This window comes from Numida meleagris, chromosome 2, assembly GCF_002078875.1.
Source record: "Numida meleagris isolate 19003 breed g44 Domestic line chromosome 2, NumMel1.0, whole genome shotgun sequence".
Lineage (NCBI taxonomy): Eukaryota > Metazoa > Chordata > Aves > Galliformes > Numididae > Numida > Numida meleagris.
The window spans coordinates 47,637,163-47,649,986 of NC_034410.1; the positions used below are offsets into that span (position 1 = coordinate 47,637,163).

The 12,824-nt window shown below is 39.4% G+C and overlaps 1 protein-coding gene across 1 annotated transcript in view; it reads right to left on the reverse strand.

Annotated features, from left to right (window-relative positions):
- BMPER (BMP binding endothelial regulator) overlaps positions 202 to 12,824 on the reverse strand; it is a 153,167-nt gene continuing 140,544 nt past the window's right edge. Inside the window, exons 14-15 of the mRNA XM_021388278.1 lie at positions 8,327 to 8,457; positions 202 to 2,236 (exon numbers count right to left, since the gene is read on the reverse strand). Of these exons, the coding sequence (XP_021243953.1) occupies positions 2,055 to 2,236; positions 8,327 to 8,457 (313 nt within the window). The 3' untranslated portion in view covers positions 202 to 2,054. The remainder of the gene's footprint in view (positions 2,237 to 8,326; positions 8,458 to 12,824) is intronic.

The window sequence follows — 12,824 nt, forward strand, 5'->3', positions numbered from 1 at the left end:
ATATCTCAGCACCTAAAACTCACAGGCTGAAATGTTCTGCAGTATAAACTGATGCTTTTAATTATTTTAATGACCACCATTTTATGTTTTAACTCTATGGACCAACTGCAATTGTTCTAAATTTCAGCTTCGCTATTCAGTTATCACATGAGCCACATAAAGCCCTCTGAGTTTCCTGCTCTGACGGGATCTGCACATTTGGAATTCTGCTTTCCAGCACATTTGTGTACGTGGCTTTGAAACCCCCTCTGCCAGTAAAACTGAATTATTTGATTGTTCCAAGAAAACAAACACAAAATGGGACATAAAAAGAGCAAGCCGATTTTATTCAAATTTGGATAAACATCCATGGAATGCTCCTGGCAGTCTTTTCCCAGCTCTTTCTAACACTATGGTGGTACAGCATTTTGGATAGTGTGATGCCTACCCTACCCGTGCTCACTCAGCATCATCCTCCAGGACAGGACTGCAGAAAGCTGTATAACTCAAATGCATTGCACCCACTCATTCACTGCAAACTCAGACCCTGCAAAGCTTCCTGGAGGGTGAACTAAAGGAGAAAATTGTTCAAAGCATTACAACATTACAATGTGCAGTTTCGAATGGCATAATGGAAGTAGCTGTGTGGGAGGATATTACTTCATTACAAATTTCATTCAGATGCCCAAAGATTTCTGTCTTCTCCAGAGAACACGCCATCAGGTTCTACAGGAGGTTTTCCAGTGGAAGAAAAATACACCTTTACACTCCCCCTCCCGTCAGACTTGAGAAAGCTGTACGACTTTTTAAACAGTTTCTAATGAAATCCCATATTATTGCTTCTCCCCTGGGACACTTCAAAAGTCGTGCAAACTTCACAGAGCCCACATGTTCCTAAACCGGTAAAAAAACAGTAAGGAAATAAACTGCTGTTCTCCAATTAGCATCTGACATTCTCTACTGTTTTTTTGGAAAGGGGAATTGGTCTTCTTAGCCATGCTGATAAATTAAATTAGTTATTAAACCTGGTATTATTTCATGTTTTAAGGCACACCGAAATCAAAAACTCCAATTCACAGTGGGCTTTGCTTTCTGCATAATATTTGGGGGTAATATGAAACAAGCCCAGCAGTTTAGAACATGCTAAAGGGGCTAAAATGTGCGTGAGTGTTTTCTTCAGGCTCCTTATTGTGTATTCACAGCTACTGCCAAGCACAACAACATAAACGGGGTATTAGGATATGAAATGGGAAGTGGTCAGATTTTCAAAGCAGGCTGCTGGGTGCTGAACGCTTTTGAAAATCTGGCCCCTGACTCTTTGGTGCCATTCCAGAAAGAAATCTCTCTCTGCTGGCACTCGACCAATCAGCTCTGGAAATCCTTTTGCACAGTTATTTCAGTAAGGCGTAGAAGCCGATCCGTAGCTTTCTCTGCGTGATTAAGCACTGTCACCAATCACTATGCAGCTCTAAGGTATGCATGAAATATTCCCAGATAAATCCTCCATCTCCAGAGAAATGTGTTTCCCGTACAACTGTAAATCCGGGTTCTGTGTTGAAACTAATCCAGTCTGGCAATGCTGCAGCCCTAGAAAAGTTTCCTTGGAAACGACAAGCTCATGCAATGGCAAAGTCATCCAATCTTTTCATGCCACTATATTATATTAAAAACACCTGGTTTATTTATACAATGACTTACAGATAAGGGTTCTAGATAATACATAAACTTTATAGCAAAAAATATACATATAATAATTCATCCTTCTATGATATATAGAAATGATGTATATCTGTGTGTGTGTACATGTATATAAATATATGGGTTGTACTTACGTTTAGGGCACTTGTGTATAGATATGTGTATCTACAAACACACAGTATACATTTATATATCTTTGTTGGGGCCATGTGTGTATACATAAACACACATAAATACACACAGGAGCATATTTACACTCTGTGAGTAGAGGTGTACTTTGCAGAACCCACACATGAACAGCTGCAGTCCTTTGCTGTCTGTGAGCATCAGATGGGTCAGTGACACCTGCATTAGCGTCCATGGAGAGAGAACAAATGTCATCGCTGAGGGCATAGGACTGGCTTGATGCATCTTCCTTTGTGAAGAACTAAATTGGCTGGACAGTGGCATCCTGCAACGCAGGGCTTGTTGCATGGGCCAATCTCATTCCAGTTGTCGCATGTTTTGATACATCCTGGACCACAGGTGTCATAAACTGCACCGTGTTTACATTGGGTTGCTGAAAGGCAGTCAAAAGAAACAAAAGATGCACATTACACAAAGTCAGACAAGGAACTTTACATATTTAGTTGCTATCTAAAAGAGCATTTTGGTATTATGATCACCTAGAGGAAAAGTTACTTATAAAGAGATTCCACTGCATGTGGACATAACACAGCAGATGTAAAGACAGTAAAATTCCTAATGAAAAAGGCATCAAGTTCCTAACAGTCTTGAAATATTTGAGAATTTTAACACCACCAACAGTCTATAGCAGTTTGGCAACATTTCCGTCTGGAAGCAGAAGTGTGTTTTGTATTTAATGCTTAACATTGTTTACATACTTGTTATATATAATATCTTTTATCAAAGATTCCTGAAATATTTACATGGCTAGAGAGTTAGCAGTTCCAGTCTTACAGAAAGAAAAGATAGTCATTCACTACAATAGGCTTTCTAAGATTATATTATTATATTATTATATTATACTTTCTATTTTGCATATCAAAACAATACTGTTAATTCAGCAGTTCCACTTCTTTTATATATATACATATATATATATGTATAAATCAATGATTTCCATCCTTCATACTATTTTACCAAGGGATCACTGAGAATGAAGATTCTCATACTTAACGATTCCAGTATCTCTTCATTGATTTATGTAGTTGACAGTTCAATGGATTTCCAACATAAAAGACCACTGAGGTTTCAGCTAAAAGCACTATACGCCCACCAGATCAATATTTAAACTCTTAACATTTTATATCCTGCCTTTTTAGTATGGAGAATAATGCATGGTTCAATAGTGAATAAAAGCCTGTTATTCTTTCTAACAGCTGTGCTGATGGCAAAAACAAGTACTGAGAAAATAGTTTATAGATAGCAACACAGGCTCTTAAGCATCCAGAAACATCTCTCGCTATTTACAGAGAGATGGTTGCTTTAGAAAGATTTCTTCAATTTTGAGAGAGATTGGACGTCCATATTTTGTTAAAGAACAGTTCTGTTATAGATCAAAAATGCTGTTTTGATGTATGGAGTAGCCTTAGAGTGTCACTACAGCACTGATATTATTCACAGAGAGAAAATATGTGGAAAAAAACCCCAACTGATTAAAATACTCAAGTTTGTAGGATTGTACCAGGAATGATTGTGGAAGTCTTAGCGCTAAGGCATCATAGTTCAAGGGTTCTTCTTCATCAATAACAAAATGATATTGAAACACTGTGAGTTTTACTTCTTGCACATTTTATAGCATTCATACTCTTGCAAAAAGGAATACTGAAAAAGGAAGGAATTCTGAACAGAATGCATACAACATTTCCAGGACAGATGTTAAATGCACAGACAAAAAATGGATAGTACAGCAGGCAATAATCCTGGAATCACAGCAAATTAAAGAGCTGAATATGAGATAGATATAAGGTAGATCTTAGAAAATAAAGTTTACTAGCTGTAAGTACGTGAAAGCACTAGAACAAACTACTGAAGAACTCTGAGAGACACCTTTTATTGAGCATCGTTTTAGAATAAGTTGGGAAAATCATCTTTCAGCAATATTCGAGATGATTCTGCTTGTGGGTGTATATCTTTTGGGGACGTTTTTCTAGCTACACATTTCCTTCTTGCTCTGCATAACTTCTATGTGCACTGAAGAATAAGAAAAACAAAAAATTAAAATGAAATTTAAACTAAAGGGGAAATTTAGAAGGTTGGAAAAGCATGCAAGCAGTAATTGAGCATGCAGTAAGAAGCTACATTCACTACAAACTCTGCACTTTCATAGTGTGTTAAGAAAAGAGATTAAATTTCTAGAGGAGCAGAAACAAAAATGTGCAGAACTTCCAGAAGCTTTGCAAACATATTTGTTAATACATTTTGTAAATGTATTAATTTTGTGGAAAAGTAGACCGACACGTTCAAAGCACACCCTGAGTTCATTTAAAGGGTCAGTGACCTTAAGTTTTTAGGCTGTATACAACCCACAAAGCTTTACAGTAGTAGTAGTCAGCCCATTTGTTCCACCCGAGCTGTGTTTGGTGCCTTAGCCAGCAGGTTTGAGGAAAATTGGCTCAAGGTCTCTTTTCCACTTGCTTCTCTCTGCCCCAAAGTAAAGAGAATATATTACAGGCTGCCATCAGCAGCTGTGGTACCCCTAAGTACTCCCTATCTCTACCACACATGGATAGATGCCCTCTTTCATGTCCAGACATCTTCTGCTTGAGATGCCATGTGGAAGATACAATGGCTTTATTCTCTGCTATAGTCACTCCATAATGGCGTTATTAATTTACTGTCAAGGGAAAAATCAGAAGAGTATAATGGCTGCTGTTTAAGTTCCCTGGATGGTTTTTATTGTGAAATGCATTGGTTGTTAACAAGTGGCGTGATTGATCCAGAACATTCCACTTCATCAACAGTTTAAAAAAATAAAAATAAAGACATTCTGCAGTAGGCTTCCCAGGGACTGTTGAAGTGAATCGGTAGCATATAAACATGGAATACAGAAGTGATGCATTTGCGCCCATCTTCTGAGGTAATTTCCTCTCTTAAAGAGCTAAGTTCTGTTAGTAGTAACTTCCTTAGTGCACCAGCAAAAAAAAAAAGTACAAAAATTACTAATAATACTGCATTTTGTAACGTTACCAGTCCTAACAGGACTTTTCCACTCTTCGAGAACATGTGTTTCCATTGACAGATGTGAGTTTCCTTCGACCACTTTCTGAGCTGGTAGGATGATTCCAGCTCCAGTCCACAAGCCATATAGTCACATAGATACAGCAATGTGCGTGAGCTAATAAACCCTGCCTAATAAGGCTATACATGTTTCAGACAAGAGCTGGTTTATTCCAGCCAGTTTGGCCCTGTCAAAGAGAAGGCTTGTGTGTGTTAGCACCTGTCTTTTTAGACATAGACATAATTATTGTCATGGTTTTATGATTTTTGTTATTGGTATTCCACATCATAACATCATGTTATGCTCTGGCAGTCAAGGAGTTAATGCTCCAGTTCCGTGGACTGCTGATTTCTGGGTACCTGGTTCTCAGAAGAGAAGAACTACATCTCCCAGAGGACTTTGCATTCAGAGGGAAAGATAAAACTCCTCATAAGTCATGAGATGCTCTCTTTTTCGCTGCCTGGGAGTGCATGTTCCCCTGCCCTTTTGTCTTCAGTTCTTAGAGTAAGGCCATCGATTTCGGACACTCTCTCTCTCTCATTTCATTTGATTTATAAGCCTCAATTCTGATTATATTGTATTATATTGTGTTATCTTGCATTCCAATATCACATTTAGTAAATTAACTTTCCTCCTCAGGTTGTTGCCACTGTTTTGTTTTTAGGCCCATCTCCCTGCCCTTTCCCTTTTTCCCCTTTTCCATTTCCCAGGGCGTGGGCCCGTGGGTCCCCTGACATTAGTCACAGAACTGGGCTGAACTGGCTCATTAACCATCAACCACCCCCTTTCCTCCCTCTTTTTTGGGCTGGTGGGCCTATGGGCTTGCTGTTCCCCTGTCATGGACACAGACAGATCTAGAGATAACTCTGTGACAGTTACTTAGGAGGAATTTTTATTCCCCAACAGTAAAGTCAAAATACCTAACATGGAACTGCTGGTTTCCCTTGCAGGATGATGTCTGGTTGATCTGGTTCCACAGAAATTTCTGAGCTACTATCTGTGCAGCTTCTTCTGTTGATGTTGTACAGTTTGGGCTTTTAACGTATTTCAAAAGGACTTTCAATTTAGATATCCCTCATGGCACCTGAAGTTCAGCAGCAGATCTGGATGCTAAACTCATGATACACATGTGCTGATCTTTCCAACTTTCAGTGCTTAAGAAGTTTCCCCTGAAACGTCAGCATAGCTTTTCTCCCTCTGATAAATACAGAAGAAAATGATTAAAGAAAAGCAAGTTGTAGCAGAGAAAAGGAGTGACTGGCCAGAAAATTCCACAGCAGAAGGGAAGAGAATCAGGAGAGAACAGTCAAAATCAAATGTAACCTCATTCTCCTCTGTCACATAGGGATGAAAGCAGAAAATTGTTCAGTTTTATGAGGCTGTTAGAGCATTTCAGCATATCAGTGCTACCACATGCACTTATCACTCTGCCTAAGTGCCTGCTTGCATACCCTGTGTAGTCATGCCCATGTAAATGACAGCTGGCATTCCCTTTACCAAGAAAACCTCAAAGGCCAGCAAGCTTTGCACTCAAATATTTCACCAAGGCCTCAGAGGTCTGAACTGAGGGAGGAGGAAGAGCATGTAGGAAATTCAGCCTCCTGAGCATCCTGTTTGGCTGGCTGTCCAGACAACACAAGCTTTCTAAAGATTATAAAAATGAGCTAAGTGTACAGCAGTTAGGGTAGAGGAACTGGCAACCACACAAGATCTGGTTTTATAACACACAATAGAATAATTAAAACCTAACTTTACTAATAAATATACTCAATTTCCATCAGAACACAGCTCTTCCAAGTATCCCACCAGCTATGAAATGTCAAAAAGGAAATGAAAGTCACAGAACGCTAAAGTTTTATTATGGATATATTGTTTCATACTCAAAAACTTTCATCCATAATTAGGACATAATAATTGTAACTACGACTTCGCAGAATAAAAAGGTAAATTAAAGAATAAAATCTTGGTGCTGGCTGCTGGTAACATAATGATGCATTTTACGGATGCCGTGGATGTACTTTATTTAATTTAATGCTTACCGTACAACTCACTATAGAACATTGTGTTACTTGTTTGACACTGGATGCTAAACTGTTTTGAGGGTACTTGACCGTACACAGCTAGTCCGTATTTTCTGCTTAACAAGATTTCCCCTTCCTCTCTGTAAGTCTGCTCTGAGGTTAAAAAATTCAGGTGCATTTATGAAATTCTTTCATTAGCTCTAATGGAAGATGTATGCTTAAATTCCTTCTTAATGTTCTTTCAAGAACTTTTTTTTTGTCTAAGGAACTTTTCTTGACCTTGGTAAAACAATAGAAAAAAATGTGAAAAGAAGACTCAGTGAGTGAAGTCGTGATATGCCAACACTTTTACAAACTCCTTAAGGAAAGTACTGGAGTTTTTATTCATTTTACAGCATCAGCAACAGTGAGGTCTTCTTCTGAAGTGCTTTGGTTAAAAAAGAAAATAAAGAAAAGAAAAGGAAGTCAGGCTGCTCACTTCAAGGTCTGCATGTATCTGGATCAATACATCAAAATTGCTTAGGTTATTAGTGCTGAGACCACATCCTTGAACAGTGCTTTCACTTACTGACACCTTGTTTGGAGTATTCTGTTCCTTTGTAAGAAAAGATGAGCCTTTCGGGAACAGTCAATCAAATGTAATTTGCTCTGTCACTCACCCATTCCTGCTATTGTGTCTTCAACAGGAAAGGAAATTGAAGATGAGAGAGTAGACCCTGAGCCACAGACAATCACCAGAATCGACCACAGGGTGCTCTTTGACCAGCACTGAGTATCCTTCTCTCATATTTTTCCAACTCAAATTGCTTTACATAAATCTGAATACATTTCCAGGCAAACCAAGGCCATTATAGAGTACCCTAAATTATTGAGACCATCATCAGGGGAAAAATTCATCTGCAATATTGTATTTTACTTCAAGTGACCATGACCACAGGCGACCATTTCTCATGGAAACAATTACTTACAATTACTTGCAATTAATGCAGTCCTAATCACATGCAGAATTTGGTCCAAGGACCAAGATTAATGCACATCTGCATTTTGATATTCCCATTAAAGACATTCTTTCTTCTTCCCTTGTTGAACCTTTTGCAACCATACGTATATGTTGTCTAGGGAACTACAGCTGTGATTTAGCAATAGGTCAAAAGAATTTAAACAACACCTGCAACCAAATGTGTAACTAACCCAAGAGAAAAAGACATGCATTTCTTTCTGAAAGTACGTAGAATTATGCTAGATGGCATTAAAAGTGACAAGTTTTGTAACAAAATAAGTATCTCTAATGTTTGATAGTTCAGAGTCCTAGCCAGTTCATATTTGAACCTCCTCCACCGGTAAAAGAATAAGAGCCTGTTAACCTAAGCACTGGGTTACAAAGAGGCAGTTGCAAAACGCTTACCTGCACAGTGCTGCTCAGGTATCCACTGCACTCTCAGCCCTTCCCGCTGGCAGGCTCGGGCATAGGCCAGGAATGACTCACAGTAGCAGTTTTTATGGACCGGACACTCACACATGTCTGTCACACATGACCTGCAGAACAAAGGCCAAAAACAAATAAACAAGGATAGATTTCACAAGAATCTCACTGAGGTTTGAATCCTGTACTCTCTGGTCACATGGAGCTTAATAGCTCAATGCTATAGAAATTTGTGTTAAGTGGCAAGAAAGGTAAATGCTTTTGTGCTGCCAAATGCAAAGGGCTCATCTCTTTTTTGATGTGCTGCTCTAGTGCAGAGATAGCTACAGAGCAACAAGGAGAAAACCACATAGGAACGGAGATGTGTGAATAATAACTAAGAAATGTCAGACAGAGAGCTCTGAGACCACAGAGGGAGGAAATAAGCTCCATTTTTGCAGCGAATTGCATCAACACATAGTAAAAGCTTCTTTCTCATTCCCTTGAAACTAATAATGTAATAAAATTATTAATAATAATGACAGTAGTGTTAAATAGGTGACTTCAGCAGCTGATGAGTAAGTGTCCTTCCATGAGAACGTTCCATGTGCCTTCTCTCCAGGTTGCCTTCAGCCCCACCTTGAAGACCCCAAGGCATCTGCATGTGTGTTTTCTAATCAGTAGTAGTGCTAAATGACAAACTTTAATAGACTATAAAGGAGCCAGGCTGATGCAGCACAACTGAGCAGTTCTTATGCTAGGAAACCCTCTAGGCACTTGTCAATAGCACCATCTTTTTCCATTGTGAAAGATGGAATCACCATAAAACAGGCAGGGAGAAAAGCTGCTAACATGGCCCTAAGCAAAACTGCTACTGTGTGTGTCACCACTATACTTCAAGTTAGCTCACCCAGAACGTGTGCCCATTTGGCACAGTTCTAAAATACAACCGGCAATAGACAGCAGATTTGCACTTGACAGTTTCTGCATATGCAAAATTCTTAAGCGCTTCTGCAGATATGGAAATGTAAATTCAGAATTGCCAAGTAGCTGCTGCTCTGCATAAAGGCAGGAACAATGTGTGAGACGACACACTCAGCCCTTGGAAAAACAGAGCCTCGGTTCCTCTGCCTTCCTGGGAGTGCTCTGGACCTTGGGGGTCAATAGGTATGAGCCTCCTGCACCTTGCATATCCATGTCTTCTCCATTTCTGAGAGGATAAGACAATGCTTGTGAGAGGCACAGATCCTCTACAACTAGGGCCTGAAGTCACGTGTGAGCTCTCCATATTAACCACTCTTGCTGTGGATCAAAGATTCAACTGTCTTTAGGAAATAGATGGGTACGGGCCACCTTATCCAGAAACTTTCCCCATAGCCAGTGCTTGAAAAGGAGAAAGTATTTCAGGCAAAGTAATCTACAGCCCTAGTGCCCATAGGATACTCTGCAGTCATTGGGAGCCCTTTCTTTAAAACTAGGAGAGAGGTTTAGTTGCAGTCAAATATGAACTAGCTTCTTTCTGCACATCCAACAATGCACCCTTGTTGGAGTAGCTGTTTATTTCAGTGACTTTTCATATGGTCATACATTCAGTTCTGCCTGATGTTTCCATAAACTTTTTATCATTTTTGCTCTCAGTGAATCCCCACCATGAAATTACCTAAAAATTCAATGCAATGAGTGAACAACGTAAGTGCTAATGTAAAAAAGTTAGCTGTCCTGCACTTACCAATATATACATAACGTGCATATAGAGTTACTTTTGATTGAATGTATAACATGTTCACATTTACAGACCTGTGATTTTCATTTGAAAAAACATTACTTTCCCAGGACAATGTAGTTGTACTTCATTTTAGTTCTGTGGTAGGTCCTCTTACATCCTGTCCAGCACCAGAAACTGCTGCATAGGTATCTCAGCTGTAAGGAATGGATCAGCACTGCCCTTGACACTGTTTGTCACTGTTAGCTGATAAAAGACCTCACATAAGCACAAAGGGTCACTTTTTTTATGTGACACACTGAATACCTTCACACTGTTTCCTTTGGCCACAGGATGCCTGCAATCTCTTGTTAGCATCCTGTTATGCCCATAGCAGGCACCACTTCATGACCCCATGCCATTTGGGATGTACATGCCTCATTTTGCAGCTAAGTACATGCTTGCTTGCTACTGTAACAAATCATTATCACCAAGAACGTCTGTAATAATCTCCACAGTCAGTTATCAAAATACCATTTCATCATCTTTTTGTTTCTGTGCTAGTATCAGTCAGTCACATTTTGGGGCTCTCCACTAAGATTTAGTTGTCATTAATGCCAAAGGTCTTTAGGGATGTTTGCTAGTGCCAGGCTGATTACGTGTTCACACAATTCCTGTCTTAGAAATTACAAAATCCAAAACTTGAGGTACTTCCTCTGTCTTTGAGAGCATAAATACACTTTTTAGCATTACTCACAGGGGGATGCTACCCCTCCAATGAGTTAATACAGCTTCATTTCGCTCAGGTGCTCGTATCAAGTCAGGAAATCGCTGGGCTCACCATCAGTCACCCATTCTTTTTAATTAATGGCATGCTCATGGCAAGGCTAGCACTTTGACCAGATTTGGGGAATTAGGGGACAAGGGAACTGTTTACAGTCTGCAGGATGGCAGCATGGCAAACACATTGTTTGAGTTTAGCCTCTGTATGCACTCTATGCTGTACCATTAGTCCTTGGCATGGGAACAGGCATGGGCATCCAGACAGCCTCCAGAATGAAATATCTCCAGTTTGTCTGGGATCAGCATTGTTTGATAATGGGTTCAGCACAGGAGTCCAGTAGGAAAATAGCATGACACATTCAGCACTTTCTGGTTCATTATACAGCTAATTGTTTGTGTATTTTTGTTCTCCTGAACTGTTTTATTCTGGTGACACTGCTGGGCTCACTCTCTAGGCTTGGGCAAGGAGAATTCATTAGACTGCAGGTTTTTTATGAATGAATTACAACTGCTAATTACTTTTAAGGGTAAATAATTATGAAAAATGATAGTAAAGGAAACTATATCCACACCATTCAAGTTTAGTCAATCAAAGTATTTTTTTATATGAAAGTCCTTGGTGGCAAGTTTAATGCCACCAATTGATTTTAATTGATTGGTTTAATGCCACCAATTGATTTAAAATTGATATTACTTGTAGTTGGATGGATTGGCAGTTGGGTGGGGAGGAAAGGGGGCCTGTTATATCACTTCTGAAATCAGAGAGCTATGAGCGGATGCTTCATAAGATAAATTTGCAAACTTATTCTTGTAAGCTGTCCTAATCCTTTCCTCTTTCAACAATCTTTGGTATTCCTACACCTTTTTTTTTTACTCTCCCCACTGGCACATTGCAGAATTCTTTGTTACCTTAAATTCTGCCTCCTCTTCATTCCTTCTCTGAAAATGATAAATGGATTCTGTGACTCTAACTGCACGTATGCAGAGGTTTTGGCTTGCATGTACTCTAAACTGACTGGACTGTTCAAACAACAGAAAAATATGCTTTTACTAAAAACTTGGAATTAGCTGACAATGAAGCTATACTGTCAAGTTACCAAATTGTCCACTGCTGGAGACTTTGGGTCTTCCAAGGTGTTGTGACTTTTCCAAGACCAAAACATTTGGTTAAGTTAACTAGAAGTAAGAATAGATTTCAAATATCAAAACAGTAGAGTCATAAAAAAATAATCCCACGGGAAGACTGCAGTGAAAGTTACTTATAAAATGAAGCCATTTTACTGACTATGAAAATACACACAGGATACTTCACGCAGCCTTAACTCTTCCCACAGTGAAATCATTGAGAATCAGTGTGTCATTCAAACTCATGCTCTTTTAAAAAGACTCATTCTCAATTGCAAGAGTAATACACTCATATACATACCTACATGTGGAACAGCGCAGGCTTCTGCTGTTCAGCCCTTTTCTCTGCATAGTAGTTGAGATAATTAGTGAGAACTCTCAAGAACACTGAATGAATAAAAGGCTTTGAAATTGTTCCCATCCAACTAGGGAAAAGGTGCTGTTCTTCCTGTGAGCAATCCTTCAAAAAGCACGTTATGTGGAGTCCCGGCTCTGAATAAGTACCAAAGCACAGCCAACCCCTCAATCCTCCACTGGCACTATGAGCCTTGCTTCAATTCCTTTTGATGCTGCCTATACTGCCTGCAAGGTCTGCGTTAGAGATGCCACTAATTGGGTGCCTATAATCACAAACTGTTTCAAAGGGAAATCCCCAAAAATGAAGGCATCCGGCAGCTGGGGGACACACCCTTGAAGGAGACACATGTATACACACGCTGTTTTCATATCTTCAAAGTGGACTGCATAAGTGTGCTCCTTCGGCAACAGCCCTTTTTCACATTAAATCATGGAAAGTCTCCAAGTCCCAAAAAGGGCAAAGAACTGAGTCCCATTCTACATGAAAAAGAAGAAGGAAGAAGGATCATGGCAGTGAATCCTACAGCCTTAGTC